The sequence below is a fragment of the Ambystoma mexicanum genome, chromosome 1p (genome assembly GCF_040938575.1).
Source record: "Ambystoma mexicanum isolate Mex_15411 chromosome 1p, UKY_AmexF1_1, whole genome shotgun sequence".
Taxonomy (NCBI): domain Eukaryota; kingdom Metazoa; phylum Chordata; class Amphibia; order Caudata; family Ambystomatidae; genus Ambystoma; species Ambystoma mexicanum.
This window is the reverse complement of record NC_090921.1, coordinates 1117645729-1117671366: the sequence shown is the minus strand read 5'-3', so window position 1 is coordinate 1117671366 and position 25638 is coordinate 1117645729. Positions and strand designations below refer to the sequence as shown.

At 47.9% G+C, this 25638-nt stretch overlaps 1 protein-coding gene across 2 annotated transcripts in view; it reads right to left on the bottom strand.

Annotated features, from left to right (window-relative positions):
- The window catches only part of LOC138449287 (zinc finger protein 282-like), a 685501-nt gene that overhangs the window by 510901 nt on the left and 148962 nt on the right, over positions 1-25638 (bottom strand). The window contains exon 4 of one of the 2 annotated variants that reach the window (XM_069604758.1): positions 20011-20127. The exons of the other annotated variant lie outside the window; for it this stretch is intronic. Coding sequence (XP_069460859.1) covers positions 20011-20127 — 117 coding nt within the window. The remainder of the gene's footprint in view (positions 1-20010; positions 20128-25638) is intronic. 2 annotated transcript variants of the gene reach the window in all.

Below are 25638 nucleotides of genomic sequence, written 5' to 3'. Positions count from 1 at the left end.
TCGTCGGACCATCCCATCGAAAGAACGTTACCAGGTAAGAGAGTAACTTGTTCTTCGAGGGGATTGAGTCCTCCGACGTATTCCATATCTATGACAGACTCCCAAAGCAGTACCAATGCAAGGAGGTGGGAAAAGAATTTAGAAAACAGAAATTTAGAATGCCCAATCAAATTGCGGTGTAAAGGACCGCCTTGCCAAAAGCCAGATCCTGCCCAAGGATGGAATCGAGGGAATAGTGACGTACAAAAGTATATAACAAAGCCCAGGTGGCTGCATCACAGATGTTACGAATAGGGACACCCCTCTGTAGGGCAGTAGAGGCAGCCATTCCCCTGGTAGAATGGGCCAGCAAGCCGACCGGTGGGTCCTTACCCGCCAAGCGGTAACACTCAGAGATAGCCAAAATAATCCAACGAGACAAAGTCTGTTTCGTCACAGCTTGTCCCAAACGCTTTCCAGCGTAACCAATGAAGAGTTGATCGTCCACTCTGACCCGGGACATGCGTGAAATATAAAAGCTTAACGCTCTCCTAGGATCAACCCTATGGAGCCTCTCCTCTTCCTTACCAGGATGTGGAGGAGGGTAAAACGTCGGAAGAACAACCTTCTGGCCTAAATGAAATTCCGACACCACCTTCGGAAGAAAGGAAGGACGAACTCTAAGGACAACCCACAGTGAAGGGTGGCTAAACTGAAAGTGCCTGTAACTCACTCACTCTGCGAGCGGAAGTGACCGCAACCAAAAATACAGTTTTAAGAGTCAATAGTCTCAAAGGGCATGAATGCAAAGGCTCAAATGGTGAACCCATCAGAAACTTGAGAACAAGGTTCAAATCCCAACCGGGCACCTGGAAAGGTGACGGAGGGAACACATTAGTGAGCCCTTTCAGAAACTGAGAAATTAAAGGAATTTTAAAATAGGAACACTCTTCAGACGAGCGCTTAAATATTGACAGCGCCGCCAGGTAACCTTTAACGGTACCCACTTGCAAGCCCCTGTGGGCCAAAGAAAGCAAAAAAGACAGAACCATGGGAATGTCACATGCAAAAGGATCCACATTCTTAACCCTACACCAGTCGCAGAACTTACGCCAACGGCAACGGTACAGGGACTTTGTTGCTGGCCGTCTGGCCGAAAGCAACACCTCGATCACGTCTTCAGGGAGGTCCCAATCCTTATACCTCAACCTTTCAGAAGCCAAGCGTGAAGGTTGAGGGATCTGACCTCTGGATGGAGAACCTGACCCCCCTCCCGTGAGAGCCGATCGTCTCGGTAGGGAAAACGACGTGGAGGGCTGTTAGGGAGAATTCTCTGTTTAGGCTGAATTTCCCTACCTAGTGAGTCCCCCAGCAGCTTTGCTGGATTTCTGGGGTTTAATTTTTTTCTCCTGCCAAGAGTGAGACTCTTTTACCCTCACTCTTGGACATGTTGAAGTGTGTTATCTTGGTTAAACCTTGTGTTGAATGGGCTATGGGGTCTTTTACTCCATAGGGCCTCATGTACTTTTGTGATGTGGGTCACACAGCACCCTCTGTGCCGTGACCCAGGGGTGTCCTAGGGACTCCCCAACATAGACTCCATACCCTGGGACTGACTACTGTCTCCCAGGGCATGTAAAGTCACCAAAGACTTTGCTAGTCTTGAATCCTGAACAGAACCAGTACAAACCATCATATTGTGGACGTACTGGCTGGGGCAATTCGATTGCCCCAGGGTCTGTTAGTCGAGGGGGCACGTCTCCGTCCCCCCTGATCGAGTTTTGGCTGGTGGCAGTGGAAACTACTTTTTATATTCGACCGCGAATATTTCCCTATGGGATTTCCCATTGTTTTAGGCTAACACATTTAATTATTTATTTACGGTAGCCTTAAACATACCGCCGGTTTATATATTTATTTTTATAACTCCGGTTGGGACTTTTTGCCAAAACTTGATTCAAAAATGGCGTTGGTGTTCACCTCTGTAACTCTGACCCAAAGTGGAGCCCTTTGTTCCACTTTTGGCGGGCTTCTCCACAGAAGCCCTCCAAAGTGGTGCCACTCTGTCTGGGGTACTTAGGAGGGGTGGAGGGGGATTTAGGCACCCTGGACTGAGTTACCTTGGTAACTCAAGTCGCACTCCGTCCTGATTGGCCCAAGTGGTGAGCCGCCCGGCTCACCACTTAGCATGTTTGAGTGACAGCTAGGCTGGGTGAATGGGGGCTTGCTGCATAAAAGCAGGGCTTTGGGGACTGGGACTTCAGAAGTCGCCACAGGACCAAGAATCCGACGAGGGAAGAGCTGAGCCGACCTGCTTCGACGACACCCCCCGGTGGAGCCCTGCTGAACCGTCTCACCACTTTTTCCCGACGACCGAGGAGAACTCTTAACGGAGTGGCTCCTTCCCTTGACTGGTGGGGACAACCAGTTTTCGCCTTCTTTCCGTTCTTTGAGGTATCTCGTGGCCGCCTTGCCTGTGCCAAGCACCCCGGCAACCGGAATACCACCCTTTACCCCCATACCGCGAAAGTCGGTACCAACCCTTTAACCGGAGGACTCCGCGGCTGGTTTCTTCCCGGGCAGTGCAACGACCCTCTTCTTCTGCGCTTCAGCGAGAACTTCTTCTCCCCTGACCGACGTCGAGCCCTGCTGCCACTGCCTGGAACAACTGCCCCCGCTGGAGGATCCTTTCCGCTTAAGGTACTGTGTTCCGCCTGGCTTCCCTTGCTACCGACTGTACGGGGTAGATTTAGTCCCCGGCTTTCGAACCTGGGAGTGCCTGGGACACTTTGGCTAAACTTTCTGAGCCACTCTAAACTCTTTTTGACTCTTTGCAAGACTTTGAATCTCTAACTAACAGTGTGATCTTGGGCACATTTTCGCTCCGGCTACTCTAAGAGTGGGCCCTGCCTAGTGACTTTTGCTCACCTGTGACTTTGTGCTTCTTTGAGCCTATTGCAAGTGTTCTGGACCTTAGAGTGGTGTGTTTAACCCATTTCTGCTTTTTCTCTCCCTTTCTTGGAAACTACTAGAGTGTCATCTAACGTTAAGCACTCACCTCTGTTTTAATTAAGTGGTGTTTACCTAGAGTTGTCTAGATAGGAGAAAGGATTGAATTTACTTTCATTATAACTGTGTTGAAGTGTTTACTATATTTTGCTAGAGTGTTTTTAACTTATGTGTATTTTAAATAAATAACTATATACTTTTGAAACCAAGCTCTGGTCAGTGTTTGCTTGTGCTATTGTGTTTTGGTACATATTGTGTATACTTTGCATACTGCCTAACTCTTCTTGAGAGAAGTCTGACTGCTCAGCCACAGCTACCAGGTAAATCTGGGTGGTACAGACTGCTACCAAAAGGGGTTTACTGCTCTACCTGTAGTCTTAAATCTTTTGCAGTGTTCCCCAAGGGAACTGCACAGGTTTCTGCCTAACACTGGTGTACAGCGGTGGGATTTGTATTGAGTATACATTTTATTGTGCTTTAGATACCTTAGTGCAACTAACCACAAAGCTTAGCACTGAAAAAGTAAAACCTCTAACATGTCAGTTATAGAAAGCTATAGTCAAGAGTCCCTTGCAGCCAAAACTGCTGATTGTTTAAGAGTGCTCTGTAAACATAAGGATCTCCTGACTAAGGGCAAGAAAATGGAGCTGATTGAAAGATTGTTAGCTAACCAAAGTCTGGGTGATGGTTCAGAGGAACCTACCACTCCAGCAACTGTAGATGACAGTGTTGAAGTTAACATGGAACAAAATGTTTATGTTTCTGAGGAAGAGTCAGAAGAGGAGGGTGAGGCTGTTGTAACTGTCCCCCCTAGGCCTCTGCCTGCTCTACCTGCTGTGCCTACTGGACCTTTACCAGGTCCCACATTTAGTCCCCAGTACTTTGAACTGGAGAAAATGAAGCTAGAATTGGAGTATAAGAAACTTAATGCTCAAACTGACAAAGAACTAAGGCTAAGGGAAATGGAGCTCAAGTATGACTTAGAAATGAAGAAATTATCTGTTGAGAATGTTTCTCTCTCTGGCTCCTCTAGAAGTTCCAGTCCTAAAAGACCCCGGATGCCTAAAGAATTGGTTGGTATGTATGAGCCTAAGTTGGATGTGTTGGATTGGTTGTCTCTGTTTGAATATAATCATGGGCTCCAGAACATCACAGGAAATGACTTACTCACCTGGTTGTTCTCTAGGCTTCCCCCTGTTGCAACTGATGTGGTAATGGAGATGGGGGAGGAGGATAGGAAGGACTATGAATGTGTGAAACTAGCTTTGATAGCTAGGTTTGGGAAGACCCCTTCCCAGTATCTTAAGAGGTTTAGGAGCCTCAAAAAGCATGATGGTACCCCTTGGGCTACCTGGGTGAATGAATGTTTGAAAAACTTAGAGGGATGGATTAAGGGTTACAAGGTGAACACTTATGAAGGTATGAAGAATTTGTTTATGTTGGAGACTATTTATGATGCCTGCTCTCCTGAGCTCAGACAACACTTGGCTGATTCCAAGGAATTGGATCCTAGGAAGCTAGCTAAGGCTGCTGACTTGTGGGTTGCCAACAGGGCCACTCACAAGGATTCTGGGGTAACTCAGAGGAAGGATGGGGAGAAACAGCCTAAAAAGGACTCCAAAGAGAATTCTAATACCTCCCATACCCAAGAGGGCCACAAACAACCAAATAACCAGGGTAAGCCCCAGGGTAAACCGAATCAGGCTAGTGTACCTTCTGGCCACAAGCCAGAAGGAGGTCAGAACAAGCCACCCTTCCAGAGAGCATTTGGACAATGCTATGTCTGTCAGGGTACTGACCATATCAAAGGAGATCCCAAGTGCAAGGGTAAACCTGCAGGGATCAGCACAGTCTCCTTAGCCTTCACTCCTGAGGATGAAGTACAAATGGCTAGTGCCCACTTTGAACTCTTTGCTGAAGAACCCTTGGGTCTTCAAGCAACTGTAAACTTAGAGCCTATGGGTCTGGTTAGTCCCCAGAATAGGGTTGTGTATAACTCCCTACCTGTTAACTCTAAGGTGTATTATGTGGACAGTGTTCTTGTCAATGGCCAGGATACTCCTGCCAGGAGAGACACTGGGGCCAGCAGAACAGTAGTGGATGAAAGCTTCTTTCAACCTGAGGATGTGGCCAAAGCACCCAAAGGTCCCACTAAGATGTCTGGAGGCCCTGTCCAAATGGTTCCTATTCTACCAGCCCTCATTCAGTGTAACAACATGACAGTGAGGATCCCTGTCAGTGGTCAGACTGAGGTACCTGGGAAGGTCCTGTTGGGGAATGACCTAAGAACTCTAGGAGTAGTGTCCCATACCCCCAGGCCTCCCAGTATGGAGAAGCAGAACTTAACCAAATTGGCTAGAAAGGCTACCTTGAAGGACCCTTCTAAGCCTGTGGGACCCTCTACTGAGAACCCCACTACAAGCCCTGGTTTTAGTAAGTTGACCTCTAACCCAGGCACAGTTCAGGATAGTATGCTAGGAACATGGGAGCCCCAACCAAGCTCCACCCTTGTTCCCCTAGTTTCAGAGTCTCTGACCCCCCCTGCTTCTGAGGAAGAGGTGGATAGACCAACTAGGCCCCTATCTGGACCTGAGAGAACTGGTAATTCTCAGTGCTGGTGGAAAACCAGAAAAGCAAAGTCTAAGGCCAAAAACCTTCAGACTGTTGGACCTTCTACTGAAGACCCCAACTCAAATCCTAATATTAGGGGGGAAACTCCTAAAATAGGTAAGGGTAGATCTAAGAGGAAGGGGAAGCAGGTGCATTGCCTAACCCCAACCCCTCCAACCAAGAGGCCTAAGACCCAACCTGCTCCCACAAGAGAGGTGGTGAGGAACCTTGGAGGCCCCTCTAGATCTAGGGGAATCCTTTATAAGGACCCCTTGAAAAAGCCTAACATAGGTTCAGAAGTTGTACCAACTTCTGAGGGACTGGTCAACCAGATCCCCTATAACAAAAAGACTGATGTTCCTCAAAGGGTCTGTAGGTCCGTTAGCTTGCAAAAGAAAACCTTTGAGTTCTCCATTGAACATAGGTCAAGGTGTCACCATCAAAATGCTGATGGCCTCTCTAGGATGTATATCATCGACTAGAGGTATGAGGTTCATCCAGGAGTGGATTAAATCCTCCTGTCCCTTAGTCTGGGGGGGGCGAGTGTTAGGGAGAATTCTCTGTTTAGGCTGAATTTCCCTACCTAGTGAGTCCCCCAGCAGCTTTGCTGGATTTCTGGGGTTTAATTTTTTTCTCCTGCCAAGAGTGAGACTCTTTTACCCTCACTCTTGGACATGTTGAAGTGTGTTATCTTGGTTAAACCTTGTGTTGAATGGGCTATGGGGTCTTTTACTCCATAGGGCCTCATGTACTTTTGTGATGTGGGTCACACAGCACCCTCTGTGCCGTGACCCAGGGGTGTCCTAGGGACTCCCCAACATAGACTCCATACCCTGGGACTGACTACTGTCTCCCAGGGCATGTAAAGTCACCAAAGACTTTGCTAGTCTTGAATCCTGAACAGAACCAGTACAAACCATCATATTGTGGACGTACTGGCTGGGGCAATTCGATTGCCCCAGGGTCTGTTAGTCGAGGGGGCACGTCTCCGTCCCCCCTGATCGAGTTTTGGCTGGTGGCAGTGGAAACTACTTTTTATATTCGACCGCGAATATTTCCCTATGGGATTTCCCATTGTTTTAGGCTAACACATTTAATTATTTATTTACGGTAGCCTTAAACATACCGCCGGTTTATATATTTATTTTTATAACTCCGGTTGGGACTTTTTGCCAAAACTTGATTCAAAAATGGCGTTGGTGTTCACCTCTGTAACTCTGACCCAAAGTGGAGCCCTTTGTTCCACTTTTGGCGGGCTTCTCCACAGAAGCCCTCCAAAGTGGTGCCACTCTGTCTGGGGTACTTAGGAGGGGTGGAGGGGGATTTAGGCACCCTGGACTGAGTTACCTTGGTAACTCAAGTCGCACTCCGTCCTGATTGGCCCAAGTGGTGAGCCGCCCGGCTCACCACTTAGCATGTTTGAGTGACAGCTAGGCTGGGTGAATGGGGGCTTGCTGCATAAAAGCAGGGCTTTGGGGACTGGGACTTCAGAAGTCGCCACAGGACCAAGAATCCGACGAGGGAAGAGCTGAGCCGACCTGCTTCGACGACACCCCCCGGTGGAGCCCTGCTGAACCGTCTCACCACTTTTTCCCGACGACCGAGGAGAACTCTTAACGGAGTGGCTCCTTCCCTTGACTGGTGGGGACAACCAGTTTTCGCCTTCTTTCCGTTCTTTGAGGTATCTCGTGGCCGCCTTGCCTGTGCCAAGCACCCCGGCAACCGGAATACCACCCTTTACCCCCATACCGCGAAAGTCGGTACCAACCCTTTAACCGGAGGACTCCGCGGCTGGTTTCTTCCCGGGCAGTGCAACGACCCTCTTCTTCTGCGCTTCAGCGAGAACTTCTTCTCCCCTGACCGACGTCGAGCCCTGCTGCCACTGCCTGGAACAACTGCCCCCGCTGGAGGATCCTTTCCGCTTAAGGTACTGTGTTCCGCCTGGCTTCCCTTGCTACCGACTGTACGGGGTAGATTTAGTCCCCGGCTTTCGAACCTGGGAGTGCCTGGGACACTTTGGCTAAACTTTCTGAGCCACTCTAAACTCTTTTTGACTCTTTGCAAGACTTTGAATCTCTAACTAACAGTGTGATCTTGGGCACATTTTCGCTCCGGCTACTCTAAGAGTGGGCCCTGCCTAGTGACTTTTGCTCACCTGTGACTTTGTGCTTCTTTGAGCCTATTGCAAGTGTTCTGGACCTTAGAGTGGTGTGTTTAACCCATTTCTGCTTTTTCTCTCCCTTTCTTGGAAACTACTAGAGTGTCATCTAACGTTAAGCACTCACCTCTGTTTTAATTAAGTGGTGTTTACCTAGAGTTGTCTAGATAGGAGAAAGGATTGAATTTACTTTCATTATAACTGTGTTGAAGTGTTTACTATATTTTGCTAGAGTGTTTTTAACTTATGTGTATTTTAAATAAATAACTATATACTTTTGAAACCAAGCTCTGGTCAGTGTTTGCTTGTGCTATTGTGTTTTGGTACATATTGTGTATACTTTGCATACTGCCTAACTCTTCTTGAGAGAAGTCTGACTGCTCAGCCACAGCTACCAGGTAAATCTGGGTGGTACAGACTGCTACCAAAAGGGGTTTACTGCTCTACCTGTAGTCTTAAATCTTTTGCAGTGTTCCCCAAGGGAACTGCACAGGTTTCTGCCTAACAAGGGCAGATGGACAAGTCGAGAAGGTCCGGGTACCACGTCCTCCAGGCCCACGCCGGAGCAATGAGGATCATCCGAGAACGGAACCTCTGTAACCTCTGCAGTACTTGCGGGAATGACCACTCCACCACAATCGCGTCTCCTAAGGATCCTTTTGGAGGAAATTCCCACAAGCAGAACCTCTCGCACTTCCGGTTGGCACTGGAGGCGAAGAGATCCACTTGACGGGTCCCCCAAAGGGAGAAGATCTCCAGGAGAATCTCCTGAGTCAACTCCCACTCGTGAGAGATTGCGCTCTGCCTGCTCAGAGCGTCCGCCATCTCGTTTTCGTCTCCGGCCAGATGAACTGCCGAGATCGAAACTTCCTGCTGGATCGCCTCCCTGCACAAAGGAAGTGACCCTGCCACCCCCCCCTTTTTGTTGAGGTAGTGCATGGCCACTGTGTTGTCCGTCAGGATCAGGACATTCTTTCCTCGCAAAGTCGGCAGAAAAGCCCTCGGGGCTAGCCTGACGGCCCTCGCTCCAACAGATTGATATGGAGTCTGGACTCCGACGGAGACCAACGACCGCTGACTGTCAACTCGTTAGCATGAGCTCCCCATCCTGTGAGGGATGCGTCCGTCACAATCGTCACCTACGGCCAGGGCAGCCAAAATGGAGCCCCCGTCATCAGATTGCCTTCGTCGGCCCACCACAGAAGGTCCTGGGCGACCGATGACGGCACCTGAACAGGGTCCGACATCCTGCCGGAGGACTGAGACCACTGGAGCTTGAGTGCCCATTGCAAAGATCTCATCCGCAACCTGGCCTCTGGCACCAGAAGAATGCAGGCTGCCATGAGGCCGAGCAGTCTCAAAAACTAGAACACTGGGAGACTCTGGGCAAGTTGAAACCTGTGCACCATCTGCTGAATGTGATGAGCCCTCACCTGGGGAGGAAAACACTGCCTCAGGGACGTGTCGAGCACTGCTCCGATGTACTGGAGCCTCTGAGTTGGTGTCAAATGGGACTTCTTTAAGTTGAGGGAGAAGCCCAGTGTAACGCTCACCTGGTTCCCACGGAGGCGCGGCGCCGAAGGCGCAGAACTCTGAAGATGGACAGGAAGGGCCCCTCTATTCTGGCTTCCCTGGCTCGTTGGATACCCTCCTGTGCGTGAAAAGGGAGTATTACCAACTGTGGAACAATGCTCAAGCCTCCCACTCCCTTCCAACCCTCCACGATACCTCCTCCACGATTCCCCGTGAAGCCTCACCTTAGGGTTTGGAAGGATGAGCTCTCCATCCTGCTTCTGATGCAGGGGCGCGTTGAAACCCAGTTACTTCACTGGATTGAGGATTGATGGGAGTTCAGGTAAGCTTGACTGTTCAGGTAAGGCACTGTAAAAGTTCTGTTCAAAAGTTCAAGCTTAATAATAATGTTCGTTGTCTAATTGCAGCAAGCGCTAATGCTTATGTCTTTTTCCCCTTAGGAGCCGGGGTTCGGAGTGCCAGAGATATGGCGCCGACCCGAAGTGAAACAGTTCTGGATGAGCGCTCAGGTAATGTCTTTGCATTCGCTCATTCAATGTCTTTGTCTTTTTTCCCCATAGGGGCCGGGGTCCGGAGATGCCAGGAAGCGGCAGGACCCGAAATGCAGTGGGAATAATCTAACAGGTAAGACTTAAAAGGAAACTGAGCTTTCCTTATTCCTTTTCTCCCTCTCACCTTTGTTCTTGTCTTTTTTCCTCTAGGCGCCGGGGCGTAGCTGAATCCGGAAGATCGCTGCTGAAGGTGGAAGCGCCTTGCAAAGGTGAGTAAAATGCAGCGCTGCAGCGATCGAAACGAAATGCCTTTAAAATGATGTCTTCCTTTTCAGGGCCGTTGGAGAAATGACTCCGGGATGCAGATTTAGCAGGTAAGGGCTTTTCTTCTCCTATTCTCTTCCTTTCTTGTTCCAGGGTGCTGGCAGGCGTGGCTGAAGTCAGGATGCAGGAGCTGACACGGTGAGCGTCCAGCTGCTAGGTGCAGAACAACGCGAAGCATGTGTGGCTGTTCGGGTGGGGTTTAAATAGCCTTGGAAGAAGTTCCTGGAATGTATCCTTCCACCAATCAGGTATGTATCCTTCCCCGACCACACCCGGGTGGTGAAGTAGTCCTACAGGTTAAGTAGTCCCATTCAGGCCTCAAGAGGGCCTGGATGAAGCAGCAAGGTCTGCATCAGGTAAGTGTGCACCCAAGCACTTAAACACATATCCTCTTCTATGAGCCTGGCGCCTAAGGACTGAGTCCAAAGGGCCCCGACTTGGGCCCGCTGAGACTTCCCTGGGGAAAATGATGTCTGCCTCTGGGGTTGCTGGGCCAGGCCTGGCTCCTTAGAGGTAGGCATCATGACAGTACCCCCCCTCAAGGCCCCTCCCAAGGTCTTTTCCTCCGGGGGTTTTGGTTTGTGCGGGAATCTTCGATGGAATCTTTGAATTAATCGTGGTGCGTGAACATTGTTACTGGGTTCCCAAGATCTTTCCTGAGGTCCATATCCTTTCCAATCAATAAGATAGAAGAGTTTCGACTTAACTATCTTGGAATCTAAAATGTCTTTCACTTTGAATTCTAATTCTCCATCAATTTGGACAGGGCCTGGGGGCTCAGACAGTCTGGTTCCAGGTTGTACTGGTTTTAGAAGAGATGCGTGAAAAACGGGATGAATCCGCATGTTGGATGGTAAATCGAGTTTAAAGGCCACTGGGTTGATAATAGCTTTGATGGGGTAAGGCCCAATGAATCTGGGATTAAAGGTTCGCTGACCCTTGAGGGGTAGATGTTTAGTTGCTAGCCATACCTGATCTCCTACTTGGTAAGGAGGAGTTTTACTTCGGTGCAAATCAGCGTTTTCTTTATACTTTTTCTTGGCTTGCTGTAAGTGGGTTGTAGCTTCTTTGAAGGCTTGGGTTATTGTGGAATGTAGGTGATTTACTGCAGGCATCTCCAGGGTCAGAGGTGGATCTAGGTCAGAGGTCCGAGGATGGTGACCATACAGGGTATAAAAAGGAGTCTGTCCGGTTCCAGAATGCACTGAATTGTTGTATGCATATTCTGCAATCCAAAGGATGTCCTTCCAATTCAACTCGGATTGGTGTAACATGCACCGCAGTTATTGCTCGAGAGTCTGATTGGTTCTCTCGGTTTGTCCGTCGGTCTGGGGGTGGTGGCTGGTGGATAACCGCACGTCTATTTGTGCTAGTTGGCAACATTTCTTCCAAAAGTGGGAGATAAATTGACTTCCACGGTCTGAGACTAATATGGAAGGGAAACCATGTAACCGCACTATATTTTCCATAAATTCCTTGGCCAAGGTGGAAGCTGACGGCATTCCTTTTAAAGGGATAAAATGGGCCATTTTGGAGAATAGATCCACTATTACGAGAATCGTGTTGTAACCACCACAAGGAGGCAGGTCAGTTATAAAGTCCATTGACAAGGTGTGCCAAGGTGCTGGTGGAATGTCCAAAGGTTGAAGTAGGCCGGCTGGCTTTTTCTTTAGGAGAGCTGTGATGGGTTGAACAGTTCGAGAAAATTCCGGGATGAACCTTCGATAGAAATTGGCAAAGCCAAGCATGCTTTGCACTCCCTTCACAGAGCTAGGAGATGGCCATTTGAGAATGGCATCCACTTTCCGCGAGTCCATTCGGATTCCTTGAGGTGTCAGGATGAATCCGAGAAACTCCACTTCTGTGGTATGAAAAACGCATTTTTCGAGCTTGGCAAATAATTTGTGCTGGCGCAATTTCTCAAGAACTGCCCTAACATGGTTTCTGTGATCAGATTCTGAGGAGGAATACACCAGGATGTCGTCAATATAAACGATGACACAAACATCGATAAGTTCCCGAAGAACATCATTCATGAAGTACTGAAATGCGGCAGGTGCGTTGCACAAACCGAAGGGCATTACTTGATATTCGAAGAGCCCAAATTTGGTGCGGAATGCAGTCTTCCACTCGTCGCCCTCTTTTATACGTACCAGGTGGTAAGCTCCTTGGAGATCTAGCTTGGTGTACACACAAGCATCTTTTACTTCGTCGATAAGCTCAGGTATCAGGGGCAAAGGGTAACGATTCTTAATCGTTATCTGATTTAGGGCGCGGTAGTCAATACAGGCCCTAAGGTCTCCTTCCTTTTTAGGTACGAAGAACAAACCGGAAGAGACTGGTGACTTTGACGGGCGAATGAAACCATTGGCCAGGTATTGATCCAAATACTGGCGCAAATGCAGGTTCTCAGGTTCAGTAAGAGCATAAATCCTACTACAAGGTAGTTGTGCATTGGGTACCAAGTCGATTTGGCAATCGTAAGATCGATGGGGAGGTAAGGTGTTAGCCTGCTCTTTCTGAAAAACGTCTTGGAATTCTTGGTATTCAGATGGTAGCTGTACTGGGCTGGAAGTTACAGAGGCTAGACCCATAGCTGGATTCCTTGGGTAACAGGTTGGTTCACAATCAGGAAAAGTTATCTTCTTTGCTCGCCAGTCTATTCTCGGATTATGTGTTTCTAACCAAGGGATTCCAAGAAGTACATGAAATTGTGGGGCCTTGATCACATCAAACACGATTGCTTCCCGATGTCCGTCCTGACCCACCAGAGTGATTTCAACTGTGGAATGCGTTACAGGCCCTGAGGCTATTTCGGTTCCATCAACTGTAGTAATTACATCTTGGGTTACTTTCGGGCGGAGAGGAAGCTTAATCCTGGAAGCCAATTCACGGTCTATGTAATTTCCAATAGCTCCACTGTCTATGTATGCTTTTATAGCATGCAACTGCTGAGGCTGTTTTGGGTTCACAAGCACCATTGGCATGACAAAATGCGAGGTCAAAGAGTTTGTTTTCAAGCTCGGCAAGCGGACCCCTACGCTTGTCGGGCTAGGTCGTTTCCCGAACCAGGTGTCAATAACTCGTTATCAGTGGCTCCAACCACCTTCTTGGGTGGTTTAACTGGACAACTTTGAAGAAAGTGACCGGAAGTTCCGCAATACAGACAAAGTTGCATTTGTCGCCTTCTCTCTCGTTCCTTCTGCGTTAATGGTCCTTTAACACTGCCAATTTGCATAGGTTCGGAAACGTCAGTACTCTTGGAGTTAACGTGGGTCTTGATAGGTACTCTGGTTTCATACTTGAGCCGATCTGCTTTTCTATTTTGAAGTCTGTGATCAAGTTGAACCACTAAGTCTATGTAGTCTTCGCAGGCCTGGGGTGGATCTACTATCTGAGCTATAACATCTTTAAGCTCTCCGCGCAGGCCTCGATGAAACAATGTGATCCTTTTATTTTCAGGCCATCCGGTTTCCACAACTAGTCTATTAAAGGTGGCGATATAGGACAAAAGATCCTGATTACCTTGTCGTAAGGATAGCAGTTCGTTGTCAAGGGCCTGTCCCTGCGAGTGACGAGCGAACAATCTTTCCATGCTGGCCTGGAAGCCCTGGAAATCCCGGAGAATGGGATCATCCTGATTTACCAATGGAATAGACCAATCGGCAGCACAGCCACTGAGGTAAGATAGTACAAAGGCTACTTTGGTCTGGTCGTTGGGGAAGGCCCTGGGCCTGCATAAAAAATGTAAATGGCATTGGTTCATAAAAACGGCATATTTCTTGGGATCCCCCGCAAAACGTTCCGGCGGGGCCAAAGGCATGTGTCCAGGTAGATTGATTCGTACCGGGTTATTCGAACCCATTGTTGTAGAAATATCTCCGGAAACAGGTAAAGGAGTGTGCTCTGCCTGGCCCTGCAATAACCTTTTGGCCAGATCATCAGTTCTTTCCTTGGATAGGATTAGTTCCCTTCTGAGAGCATTAGTCTCCTGGCGGGCTGAGTGCACTTCTGCCCGTAATTCCCCTAAAAGATGGGCCAGCTGATCTGTCTCGGAAGTCTCCATAGCGCCCAGGTGGGAAATTGTGGTAAGGCTTCGCGTTCTGTAACGCTTACCTGGTTCCCACAGAGGCGCAGCGTCAAAGGCGCAGAACTCTGAAGATGGACAGGAAGGGCCCCTCTATTCTGGCTTCCCTGGCTCGTTGGATACCCTCCTGTGCGTGAAAAGGGAGTATTACCAACTGTGGAACAATGCTCAAGCCTCCGACTCCCTTCCAACCCTCCACGATACCTCCTCCACGATTCCCCGTGAAGCCTCACCTTAGGGTTTGGAAGGATGAGCTCTCCATCCTGCTTCTGATGCAGGGGCCCGTTGAAACCCAGTTACTTCACTGGATTGAGGATTGATGGGAGTTCAGGTAAGCTTGACTGTTCAGGTAAGGCGCTGTAAAAGTTCTGTTCAAAAGTTCAAGCTTAATAATAATGTTCGTTGTCTAATTGCAGCAAGCGCTAATGCTTATGTCTTTTTCCCCTTAGGGGACGGGGTTCGGAGTGCCGGAGATATGGCGCTGACCCGAAGTGAAACAGTTCTGGATGAGCGCTCAGGGAAGGTCTTTGCATTCGCTCATTCAATGTCTTTGTCTTTTTTCCCCATAGAGGCCGGGGTCCGGAGATGCCAGGAAGCGGCAGGACCCGAAATGCAGTGGGAATAATCCAACAGGTAAGACTTAAAAGGAAACTGAGCTTTCCTTATTCCTTTTCTCCCTCTCACCTTTGTTCTTGTCTTTTTTCCTCTAGGCGCCGGGGCGTAGCTGAATCCGGAAGATCGCTGCTGAAGGTGGAAGCGCCTTGCAAAGGTGAGTAAAATGCAGCGCTGCAGCGATCGAAACGAAATGCCTTTAAAATGATGTCTTCCTTTTCAGGGCCGTTGGAGAAATGACTCCGGGATGCAGATTTAGCAGGTAAGGGCTTTTCTTCTCCTATTCTCTTCCTTTCTCCCCTTGCAGGTGTTCCAGGGTGCTGGCAGGCGTGGCTGAAGTCAGGATGCAGGAGCTGACACGGTGAGCGTCCAGCTGCTAGGTGCAGAACAACGCGAAGCATGTGTGGCTGTTCGGGTGGGGTTTAAATAGCCTTGGAAGAAGTTCCTGGTATGTACCCTTCCACCAATCAGGTATGTATCCTTCCCTGACCACACCCGGGTGGTGAAGTAGTCCTACAGGTTAAGTAGTCCCATTCAGGCCTCAAGAGGGCCTGGATGAAGCAGCAAGGTCTGCATCAGGTAAGTGTGCACCCAAGCACTTAAACACATATCCTCTTCTATGAGCCTGGCGCCTAAGGCGCCAGGACTGGGGTCCGCTATGAGCCTGGCGCCTAAGGCGCCAGGACTGAGTCCAAAGGGCCCCGACTTGGGCCCGCTGAGACTTCCCTGGGGAAAATGATGTCTGCCTCTGGGGTTGCTGGGCCCGGCCTGGCTCCTTAGAGGTAGGCATCATGACACCCAGCTTGTGGAGGGAGTGGCAGGTGACCGACAGATGATCCAGGACTTGCTCGGGAGAGCGTGCCCTGATCAACCAATCGTCCAGGTAGGGGTAGACGTGAATCCCCCCTTTCCTGAGATGCGCTGCCACTACTACAATGAGCTTGGTGAAGACCCTCGGGGCAGAGGTCAATCCGAACGGCAGGACCCGAAACTGAAAGTGCGAGTCTCCAACCGCGAACCTCAGGTACTTCTTGTGCTTTGGATGGATCGGCACATGAAAATAAGCGTCCTTGAGGTCGAGAGACACCAACCAGTCCTGAAGTCAATCCCCTCAAAGTGTTGTTATATATGCAGAGACATCATGTAGATGTGGCCTTTTTGCATGAGACACATCTCTCTCCCTCGGACAAAGTAAAATTTGCCAAATTCTGGGGATGCCACAGATATTTCTCCTCTTTTTCCCCACTACTCAAGGGGTGTCTGCATTGCTATTCATGGAGCCCTGGGGTTATGATTTTCCGATCTGGAGAAGGATACAGCGGGGAGGGTGGTGATACTTTCTCGGGTGTTGCAAGGCCAGGGCGTAACATTGGTCCCAATACTGACTCACTTGACACATTGGAGTGGATTGAGAATCGCCTTCAGAAGTACTCAGCCAACATTATCATTTGGGCGGGTGATTTTAATGCCGTTTTGGTCCCTGACCTGGACAGATCAGGGGGGCTCACCAGATAAGTTACTAAGACCACACATGAGATTCAGTAGATTTGCCACACTAGTGAACTTATTGATGTGTGGAGGGATCGCCATTGATTTGATAGATACCTGGTTGGGTAACGGAATGCACTATTTTAGTGCATAAATTGTCGGATCATGCTCTGTTTGTTGCCATTGTGGATGTTCCTGTTAAGAAGCGTGGCAGTAACAGTTGGTTTTTCAAGAATGAGAGCTTTACCGATGTAGTGTTCTGTGAATCAAATCAGGAGAGTATTGTTACCTTTTTGCAAGAAAACGTTGGGACGGTGGCTCTGTGAACAGTTTAAGTGTGCAATCCATGGTGAATGCATTACAAGGAGTCGGGCATTCTCAAGGCCATAAGGGCTGAGCTGGCCAATAGGGAATATTTGCTACAAGGCATTGAGTCGGATGAAGAGTTCCTTATGGAACCTGCGTTGCAGGTGCAATTTAATACAGAACTCGGGAAGTTTATAGAGGCTGCCGAGAGGGAGGTGAAGTTTTTACACAGGCAGACATCGGTCCACCAATATGGTGAGGGCCAACGCCCAGGACGTTTTGTTAGCTTGTGCAGTTTGAGTTGAGACTCATAGATCCCATTTTACTGCTATAAGGAATCGGGCAGAAGCCCTAATGCATACTGATGACGAAATCACTAGGACCCTGGTGGAATTTTAGAGTACACGCTATTCGTCCAAGATTACAGCACACCAGTGGTTGACAGAGAACTTTCTGAGTCAGGTTGGTCTGTATTGGTTTACTGAGGGTGAAAGGGATTGGCTGGGCAGCCCAATCTGCGCTCAGGAGGTCCATAAGGCCCCAGGCCCGGACAGATGTTCCGCTGACTTCTATAAGGCTTTTGCAGGGATTCTGGTGCCTCACCTTTTGAATGTGTATCAACAGGCAGTGACAGATGGTTGTCTCCCTGAGTCAATGTGAGGGGCTGTTACTTAACTTGTGAAACCTGGGAAGGAACCAAAGGAATGTTTGTCCTATAGACCGATTTCTCTCATAAATATAGCTAACAAAATATTAGTAAGGATTCTTGCGGATACGCTTGTGTAGCTAATGTCTAAGAGTGTAAAGGCGGAACAAGCAGGCTTTATCCCTGGGAGATCCACATCATACGGTTTACGTAGGGTGTTTGGCCTGCTCTCAGTACTATATCAGAGGTTCCCTGTGGTTGCAGCCCTTTTTGGCGCAGAGAAGGCATTTGACTCTGTGGAATGGCCCTTCTTGTTTATGGTGCTTAGACGTATTGGGGTTGGTGAGACGTTCACTAGTGACCTTTCTGTATACATCTCCTGTGGCATGGTTTCGAGTGAACCGATGCAACTCTGATCCCATTAAAATGGGACGTGGAGTGAGACAAGAGTGTCTCCTCTACCCCCCGTTTGTCGTGGCTGTGGAACCATTGGCCGAGTTAATTAGGTTGCAGCATATCCATAGGGGCTTGGCCTGTTTAGTCACTGGTTGGTAATTTCATTATATGCAGATGACATGATCTTGTTTGTCACTGATCCGAAGGTTTCTTCGGCACCTAATTTGGAGGATGTCCTTGAGTTTGGCCAGTATTCTGGTCTTAACATTAACCCTGCAAAGTCTATGTTGTTTCCTTCAACTGATAGCTTGGCGAAGTATTGTGATGGGTTGGGCTTCCAGTGGCACGATGTGAGCACTTCTTATTGAGGTCTTGAGCTTGCGCGATCCCCTGGGATTCCTGGGATTCTTTATCAGAACAATTATAGGGCTAAACTTGTTCAGGCTGGGTCAACAGCAGAGAGGTGGAAACATCTCCCGTTATCTTTGTATGGTTGTATATCTTATTCTCTACAGATTTTTGTATACGTTCCTGAGGGTACCTATTGAGGTACCCAAGTCTTTTTTTAAAGAGGTGAGGTCCATTGTCTCGGGTTTCATTTGGCATGGTAAGCAACCTTGTATTCGTTGGGATAAGCTGGTGGCTCCCCTAGAGAGTGGTGGGCTTGCGTTCCAGGATTTTGAATCTTCTTATGTTGCTGCACAGCTGTAGTTTCTGTCCTATTGGTATTCCCCAACCCCAGAACGAAAGGGCACTCGCATCACCTGCACTCCTGAGGGCATTGAGCTAGCAATATGGCTTGGTGGCGAATTGAACAAATGCTGCATCAGGATGTGCTCTACCACCCCCCCCCCCCGCCCACCTTGCACCAGTTGTTCATGTTCCGGGGATACTGCTAACTAATGAAAAGGTTTACACTCAATGTATGACTAAGTTGAGTATCTCCCGTTGACAAGACCTCTTTCCCTTGGGACAATTTCTAACAATGGAGGAGTTTAAACGCCTCTGTGGCACTTCTGCACTGGACGTGTTTCTATACTTAAGGCTTCAGAATGTGTTAAATGAGTGGTTTCTCTCTTTTCCTGCGGTGCCTCCTGTCGCTCTGCCTTCTTCACGGGTTAATGAGTGCTGAGGACAGTGGGTAATTGGGTTCCGGTTTACATGCAAAAATGAAAGATAATGCAGTGGGATGGACAAACGATTCCCTGGGTGTCCCTATCCCGGAAAATGCCTTGCGCTACTGTTGTGCTCACACTAAAAGGGTAGCACTCAAAAGTAGAGTTAAGTTTATACACTTCAAATTCTTGCACAAGTTTTGTTTTATCCCCATTGACCTGCACAGATTATTTCACGAGACTCCTGATGCGTGTCTGCAATGCAGGCTCTCCCCTACCACGTTTATACTTTTGTAGTGGGATTGTCACCGGATATATGATTTCTGGTCTCAGGTCTTAAGTGAGATAATTGGTGAGTGCGTTGTTCCCTCCCCTTTGATTGCCCTTTTAGGATACACTAATGAGGGGGCGGGGCATTTCAGATGCCTCATGGGTCTTCTCTTAGTCCTTGCGAAAAGGAGGGTTGCCATGGCATGGGGTCGGGATCGGCCACCTGTGCATGATCTTTAGAAGTCCGACAAATTGTATTGTTGTGATGGGCAGACGGAATACTGTGCCACTTTAAACCCTTCTGCACAACCGAAAAATGTGTGGGGTCCGTATGTAGCTTACCTATTGCACAAAGCACAACAGCCTTCTAATGGTACTGTGGACATTGCCGGTGGTTCTTATCGCTGTTGCTGCATGCTGTCAAGTTGTTGCTATGAGTAGTTGTTTGACAACTGTGGAACATTGCTGTCTTATTTTGTTGTATAAAACAAAGAAAGTTTTAAAAAGAAAAGAACTGTGCCAACCAGTCCAGGAGGACAGAGTACTTCTCCTGGACCAATGAAATTGGCGCAACCTTTTAGTTTAGTTATAAGTGTAAGGGACAGAGATAGGGACATTTTGACACAAGACGGTGGACTCTTTAAGTTACAAAGACATCCTGACAGACACATTAGCACTTTAGTTGAGGCAGGGAAACCCCTCATAGATGTAGGGAACAATAGGTTTTCTCTTTATTTTTACATTAAATAACAGTCTATATCAAGCATTATGCAACCTGTGTGTCTGTCTCCTCCTTCTGCACCCTTACAGTACGAATGGCTTGCACACACCTCCCACCATAATCCCTGTTTGTTCGTAACTCCCACATCGACACATTTGAGAATTGCTTGACTACAAGTACCTAGATGCCATTTATTTTCTGATACAAGGAAAAGACCCACTGTGCAGTTCTGCACTCCACCAGCCAAGAGGCATGTGTAACTTACCAAAGCCAGGTTGAATAATGCTTTCTTTTCTTTTTTCTGCATTACACTGATGCATCACACTTGAGTTCAACTCATGATCCATTCTCAATATTTGTTCTGAATCGAGAATTTGAGTTCCTATTGGACAAAACAAGCATCTACATTCATAACCGTTTTACCAATATAAAAAATGTAAAGTCACGAACAGCATTTTCATTTCATCAAACAAACTTATCAAAGCCTTCTGGAGTAAAATGAGTGTAGCTCTCACATAGTATGCCACAGTTTGAAATCCAAAACAACTAGCCTTAGAATAACAGTAGCCTCAGACTCTCACAGACCACTAGACCCTAAGCACATGGGCCAATCCTAAATCAAGCCAGCCTACACTGGCCAGGTACAGCAGGTTTATCTAGACTCCACCTTAAGGGGGGGGGGCATTACAGAGTATAAAGGCAGCTCTGGAAAGTCTCCAGGTTTGGGTAAATTTGGCTAGGAGCTAGAGAAGAGCTTTTGGAGGAGAGTAACAATTTATGGGCATATTAAGTAGACAAGAGGTTGGGGAGGAAGTTTGATGCTATGAGAAGGAAGTTGTGCTGGAGAAGAAGGTGTACCATGTGATGAATCTTGCGGATCGTTCACTAAACCCCTGCCTAAAGTCTCCTCCCAGGTGGTAATGCTCTAGGGGAGGATCACCTGGGAGGAGACAAGGCTCAGAGAGGTGAGGAGATCCTGTGGGATGAGACGCAATATGTGTCTTTAAAAAGGAAGTACCTTTTACAATTACCAAAGTGTGTAAAGGCAGTGCACATCTCAAGTGCGTCTGATAGTATTGCCAATGCCTTTCAGAACACTGTCCGTCATCAGGGCTGGACACTGGCTGTTTTAATACTTAAAAACATCTGGGACCTAGAAGTCGTCAGAGTGCGAAACTGGAGTTATCCTTGTCTACCTGTTGCAAAAATCTATGGGCCCCGGTTGAGAGCAGCAGTTCTCCCCTACTGCTTTTTTTGAAGAAATAAAAGAAAATGGGACTTTTTTTTTTTTTTACAAAAGACTGAAGAATGAGAATTTGAAAACTATTTGAACGCTAATTGAACATTGGGCTAATAGTTGCAACTTTCTCCAAAGGGCTCAGCGAGAGTATATCATTAGCTAAAAGACGACTCTTAGCTTTCTTAGGCATCATGAAGCAAGACACAGACAACAGATTCAAAGTTCAAAATAAAATGGTTTATTAACTCAAATGTCAGGATGGTTGAAGGCCTAACTTGCCCTATGCTAAGGTGGGATTTCCCTACCTGAACAAAACTAAGGAACATCTGAATTCGAAAGTTCAAATTAAAGGTCTGTCTGTGTCCAAAGACTTATCCTTGCCCTCACACCTAAAGCTATACAATGTGTAGGGATGTCAGTAATAAATGTAATGGTGCTCAAACAAAGGTTCTGAGATTCTTCCAGATCCTAGCTTCATTTTCAGCTTCTCTTCCCCAAGTTCAAGAAAGTTCCACAGAAAAGTCTCTGGATTACTGTTATTAAGTTCACAACAGAAATCCTTGGTGTTCCTTTCCCCAAGTTCAAGGCAACACAGTTCAACAGAAAAGGGTCTTGAGGATTGTGTCCTCAAGACAACATTAAAGTTCAATCAAGTCTCGGGATAATCTTGCCCAAACTTCAACTTGCCAATCACTGCTTGCCTCTGTCTCTCAGTGTTCAAAGCAAGTCCAAAATTAACTTCCTATTTGTATAAACTTAACAATTCATTCAGCTTACTCTTTCTTGGTTTGCTTTAACAAGGTCTTTGGCTTCCACAATTGAGTGTTCCCTGGTCTAGGCACAGTTGTCAGACGACTCAGGGCACCCATTACAGGTTGCGCAATCAGGAACCTTAGGATTTTTGATCTACACAGGTTCTTCTACTTTTGCTCCTGTGCGGATGTTTCCACTCACTTGGCTTCGCCTTGTCAGCCTCTTGGCTTTGCCACACTGTGTCACACAACTTGGACCAATCCTTGGCCTTGCCACACTGTATTCAATTACAAGAGTTCACTTAGGTGGTTATTTCACTCCTTTAGCACTTTGCGGTCATGCTCTCTCGCAATCTTCCATTCTTGCTGCTTACTTGGCTTTCACAAAACAATGTTTGCAGTTAATATGCATTAGTCGCTTGCTGTAACTTTATTCATAAAGGTTTAATACAGTGCGGTTTTCAATACTTCTTACTATTTGCTTTGCCATTTAGTTTCACCCACCCCGCCGACTCGGGTTCATTTAATTAGTTTCATCCTGTTTCACTTGTTCAGCGCTTGCCTTGTTTCTCCCACAGCCCCCAGGAGCGCCCTGATTCGAGTGACTTTCTCCCTTCAATCACCGGTACTTGGCATTCCGTCCGGACAGCTGCTCTGCTTGTTTTCAACTCCGCTCACTCTCCTGTTGCTCTTCGGTGCTCGCCGTCAGCTCCACTCTGCTTCTGGGGAAGCTGGCAGCTGTCTTTCTTTCTCTCATTCGTTCCCAGCTCCAGCTGCGTTTCCTAACCACAGAGGCACTCAAACTTGCTCCTCACGGCCTGCCTGCTCCTGGGCACTACAAGACCTTTGGGTTGTCTGCCGGCATCCTGGCTGCGCTGCAGGACTCACCACGGCTGCCTCCTAACAAACTGGAAACCCTGCTGGACTCTACCACACAGGCCTCCCAGTTGGTCTGTGTGTTGCTGGTTTCCTCCCTTCTTATACACCTGCAACTACTTGACAGGTTGCAGGTGTGAGTCTTCAATTAGAATTGCCTGACTACAATTAGAGAGGCATGCCTGACCTTCACAATGCAGGGATCTTCCTTGTCTTAGCACTAGAGTGGTGAAATAGGTTACTAGTGTCCACTACTCGTAGCCACCTCATCCCAGTACTGTAGTAGGTTGAATGAGGAAAATTGAGAAGAACTGCTGTACTGTGGGTTCCCTTTGTCCAATCCCCAATTACCCTCCACCCAGGTTTTCCTCCCTCGCTTCTCCACACACAGGGTCAGATCCAAAGGCGATGGCCTTTCCCAGGCCACCTGACCAGAGGATCCAGGGGGAGTATGAGTGAGGCTACCCTCAGGTTTCTCACACGAGTCAAGAGAACATTGAACTGAAAAGTGTAATGTCCACGCTACTCAGGAGTGGGAAAGCTCGAGGGAGCGAGTTGTCGACAGAATACAACAGTGTTGGAGCGCGATAAGTCGACTAAGCCACTGGATGCAAGGAAAGAAAGCTTTGGTGAACTGAGTGACTGTACCTTTTTCCTGAGAGGAACATTTATTTGATCTGGAGATTCTTTGTGAGAAATGCTGTGGAAACCCAGGCGAGGAACAGTGTCCTGGAAGGAACATTTACTTTGAAGATGTTCTGAAGCAAGCGGGTCAGTTAGGAGGGGTTGACAAACTCCAGGGTGAAAGCCTGGTTTTTTGTTTGTTTTCATTTTATCTAGTGGTAGGGTGGGGTTAGGACGGAGGACTGATTTAGATTATTCTGACGAGCGCTGTACATTTACTTTCCTAGAAGAGGAATCCCCTTTTAGGAGCAGGGAAAGTGAGGAGTATTCTCCTGATTTAAAAGTTAGCTGAATCATGTCCTCTGGTCAGAGTGTTGCTTCTGGTTCACCACAAACCGTAAACAGCATTTCCGTTGGATGTGTTCATGCTGTGTGGCGCATCATTAGACCTCAGCTCTCTAGCTGTAACCGCTAGTGCTCCCTTGTGGCTCTTCCACACATGCTCGTTCGCACCAAGGTGCCTCCCTTGCGTCTCTTTAACGCACACACTGTGGGGCCTCCAAAACCTAGTCGGGCTGCAATCCCACACTAATGCCGCCTCACTCCTTACCTGTGCTAAATACATGCTCCCGCAGTGTCAGGCGACATCAATGCGGCCACCGAATCAATGCGGCCGGTGAGCTGAGTGGATATGGCGGGCCAGAGCTGCTGTGGGGGCTCTGTTACTCCTCATCAGCAGTATTAAGACGAAGGTCCCAGGGTGACTTTTCTCCAAGTTTTATTTACATTAGAAGGTACAACAACCCCAGCCTCATTGTGACGAATCGCAGGGTATTGTCACAGCTCCCCTCGGGGTAGCCCCTTCCTATGAGGCCAGTAGGTGAGGCTGCAACCCGATCATCCCTCATGGGGAGGGAAGCCCTTCATGGGAAGAGTGACAATTATCTAAGGAGAATGTTGTAAAACACCCCCTCCATTTCTGTCCACTCTTGCCTCTCAAGCCCACTCACGCCTCTGTGGTCCCCACACGTCTATGTATCTTTTTAGGGTAGAAGACCCCATCCAAACAGATCATACTGGGACAAGGAGGAGTGAGGCTTTCCCAGATGAAGTGCATACAACCACTGACACGAAGAGGAACAGGCAAGGAGGTGGTAGAGTCAACCAGAGTCAGCCCCAGTGATAAAAAGGGAAGAAGAACTGTGTACCTAATTAGATCCTCCCCGGAGGAACCAAGAGCCGGAGGCTTGCCTTGGGGAACAGGAAAGGTTGACGGTCCATCGCTGAACACACGCTCAGTTGTCCCCATTGTCCAGGCTGGAGAATTGGAGGCCCGTGGAAGACCGGGAGTTGGACCACGCTGTCGGGCCCGAAAGGCACACGCCAAGAGGGACCAGACCTAGGAATGCTGCAAGGACACGCAGAGACACTTGGAAGACCTGCAGAAGCCCATGGCAGGAAGAAACAGTTCTGCAAACCCACCCGAGCAAGTCGCTAATGCCACAAAAGGTACTTGCGTTACCATAGCAGGTGGTAGAGATCGAAGAGAACGAAAGGGTCATTTGGGGAAGGCTGAAGAAACCCATCTCCCGCATACCAGTACTTGTGAAAAACCAAGCGACAGTCACATGAAAACCAGTGCCTGGCAGGTTAGTGAACCAGCAAGAAGAGAAATGAGTGGGCACCACTTGACAATAGATCAGCGAGTATCAATTTTCAAAAATCGTAAACCAAATGGTCGATTAGTTCAAATATTTCTTATCCTATTTTTCAAAAAGGAGCTGGCTGTGATGAATTCGGAGACACCCAAATCCAAAATACATGTGCAGCAGAAGAAGACCAAGTGGGATACGGGGTCACACAGCCGCTCTCACAGGAACCCAATCCGGGTTTATAAGTAGACGAAAATAATTTCAAGTTCAATTAGTTAGTAAAAATTATATATTGTTGATTGAAGAATGACAACGTTCAGGTTCAGTTGTGTTTCAACATCATTTTATCAAAGAAAGGAATCTCTTATGCGAGAAGTCATTAATACACTCTTAGTGAGGAAGAAATTGCCACATCAAGTTTTTCAATCAGACCAAAAAATTACCAATGCATTTCGGAATAACATTTCTGTGAGGTGGTCAAAGAGGCAACAGAACCAAGGGAGGACCCTATTCTAGTAGTGAGACCTAGCCAACAAAAGGTTAGCACAGCAAATCAAAAGAAAACTACATGTCCCAGAAACCACCACGAGAAACGAAACCAAGGAGGGGGCAGAAACAGAATTAAAAAGGGAAAACGGCATAGGTACAACCCAATCATACAGCATGGAAATAAGTGTACCAGAGACTGGCACTGGTACAATGCAGACAGCCCGCATGTAGAGGGGTGGCCCCAGAAACATACAGGGTGG